Raw genomic sequence first — 2,588 nt, 5'->3', positions numbered from 1 at the left:
CTTATTTTTCTGTGTGATTGTGAATTCCATGAACCTAAGAGCCAAGTTAGCCATTGCATAAGATTACATATCAGGTGCTGGGGAGGCAACATAAAGGTTATGCAAAAGACTCATACCTAAGACTCTGAGGTCTCAGGTTCAATCCCCAGTACCACCATAAGCCAGACCTGAGCAATGCTCTGGTATCTCTCTGTATCTCTCTTATTAAAGTAAAAAATATTTTTTAAAAGGATTACATATCAGTTTATTTTCTTAATATATTTTTTATATCCCAGAAGAGCTCTCTCTTTGACAAAATTATACATGTTAATTCAAAGAATTTTACTGTTAATACACATTTATAGGGCATAACTAAAAGCAAAGGTAAGATAAATAATAACATAACTTAACATAACATGACTTTTATAATTTTCCCATAGTCCTAAAATGCACACAAAATGATAATTAATTTTTTATCTGTCTATATAATTATTTTCTCTCTATATATAAATTAGTATTTAATTTATGTGAAATATCTTTCAAAATCATTTCATATAACTAAGTACACATATTAGCATCAGTAATAGAAAAATAGAAGGTAAAAAAACAGTAACAAGGGAGTCGGGCTGTAGTACAGCAGGCTAAGCGCAGGTGGCGCAAAGCACAAAGACCGGCATAAGGATCCCGGTTCGAACCCCGGCTCCCCACCTGCAGGGGAGTCGCTTCACAGGCGGTGAAGCAGGTCTGCAGGTGTCTATCTTTCTCTCCTCCTCTCTGTCTTCCCCTCCCTCTCTCCATTTCTCTCTGTCCTATCCAACAACAACAACAACAATAATAACTACAACAATTAAAACAACAAGGGCAACAAAAGGGAAAATAAAATAAAATAAATATAAAAAAAATTAAAAAAAAACAGTAACAAACACAAGTTATCTTAGAAACCAACTTAGTTTGAAATACTTGTTACAAGAACAACAAATTTCTCTACAAGATAATAACACTTTTCATACCATTAACAGAAAAAAATATACACAGTCACCCTGAAAATATAGCACTGTAGCCTGAAATCTATAACTCTCAAGTTGAAGGACACAAAGTATATTTGCTGTATTTATAAATCTTATAATAATGTACATGAACCCACTAAATAGTCATATATTCACATTTTTGATCATTAAAGTGGAATAAATGTCATAAGTTGCTGTAGACTAATCAAAACCAGAAAACAGTCTCTGAATGGTATAACCGTTTAAACATTTGTACATATAGTATTACTCTAAAAGGCAGTATCAGTTCCTCCTTGAGTTATTTAGAGGATTTTGCTCAAACTCAGGAGTTGACTACTGAGTCTCCTCATGGCATTGATCATGTCCTTGTTCCTCAATGTGTAAATGGCAGGGTTCAGAATGGGTGTAATCAAAAAGTCCAAAACAGCAAGAAACTTATCCACTGGCACTGTGGGGAATGGCCACATGTAAACAAAAATGCATGGTCCAAAGAACAAAACCACCACAGTGATGTGAGCTGACAGAGTGGAGAAGGCCTTAGACAGTCCACCTGAAGAGTGTTTCCATACTGTTACCAGGATGAAGACATAGGAGAAAATCAATAAGAAGAAGGTGCCCATGGAAATGAACCCACTGTTAGCAGTCACCATGAATTCCAGTGCATAGGTATCTGTACAAGCAAGCTTGATAAACCAAGGAAGGTCACAGTAAAAGCTGTCTATCTCATTAGGACCACAAAAAGGCAAGTGGGCAACACAGGCTAGTTGAACCACGGAGTGGATGAGGCCTATAGTCCAAGCACCTGACACAAGGAGAGTGCACATCCGTGGGTTCATGACAGTCAGGTAGTGGAGGGGCTTACATATGGCCACATATCTGTCCAAAGCCATGGCGATGAGCAACACCATCTCAGATCCACCCAGGACATGAAGGACAAATATCTGGATGACACATCCCTGGAAGGAGATGGTTTTATGCCCAGAGGACAAATCAGAAATCATCTTAGGAACAGTTAAGGTAGAAAGACATAAGTCAATAAAGGAGAGATTGGCCAGTAGGAAGTACATGGGGGAATGTAAATGGGAATCAAAAGTCACAGTAAACACAACAAGGAGATTTCCCAAAACAATTGCTACATAGAACTCTGTAGAGAAGGCAAGAAGGAAATTCTGTATTTGCCTAGAGGTAGAAAGTCCCAGGAACACAAATTCAGACACTGAAGAATAATTTGTTTTATTCATTAGGTTTTTTTTGATGAATAATACCTAAAAGGTCAAAAACAAATAACAAACAGGATTTTTTTCTAAGATCTAATATATATAACAAACATATTTAAAAAGCCACTTATTACACTATCCACTCCTATCATACTCTTAGCATAAATAATGTCCAGTGAGCATCTAACATGTACCAGATACTGTTCCAAGTTCTGAGACAAAGGATGCATTCAGAGATAAAGGCTTACAATTCAGTGGCAATATAGCCCAATAATCAACCTTATCTGAAGGTTTTAGCTTACAGTATTTGAGCGCCAAATTGCTCCAAATATTCTGCTACTGCATGAAAGTATACACTCAGTATTCCACTTGTATAATATGTATA

At 36.5% G+C, this 2,588-nt stretch overlaps 1 protein-coding gene across 1 annotated transcript; it reads right to left on the bottom strand.

Moving 5' to 3' along the window:
- Nucleotides 1-239: 239 nt before the first annotated feature.
- Nucleotides 240-2,227, bottom strand: LOC103112293 (olfactory receptor 4F15-like). Its single transcript, XM_007521698.2, has 2 exons — nucleotides 1,324-2,227; nucleotides 240-286 (listed from the first exon to the last, which is right to left on the bottom strand). Exons 1-2 carry the CDS (start codon nucleotides 2,225-2,227, stop codon nucleotides 240-242), a joined length of 951 nt encoding a protein of 316 aa, XP_007521760.2.
- Nucleotides 2,228-2,588: the final 361 nt, after the last annotated feature.

This window comes from Erinaceus europaeus, chromosome 16, assembly GCF_950295315.1.
Source record: "Erinaceus europaeus chromosome 16, mEriEur2.1, whole genome shotgun sequence".
Lineage (NCBI taxonomy): Eukaryota > Metazoa > Chordata > Mammalia > Eulipotyphla > Erinaceidae > Erinaceus > Erinaceus europaeus.
Note: the sequence above shows the minus strand (reverse complement) of the source record. Positions and strands in the feature narration are given on the sequence as shown.

Excerpts from the sequence above, each read along its gene's own strand:
- LOC103112293 (XM_007521698.2), bottom strand. The coding sequence starts at position 2,227 with ATGAATAAAACAAATTATTCTTCAGTGTCTGAATTTGTGTTCCTGGGA. Across the intron at positions 287-1,323 it reads CAATGCCATGAGGAGACTCA|AGAGAGCTCTTCTGGGATAT; the intron begins GTAGTCAACTCC and ends ATTTTGTCAAAG.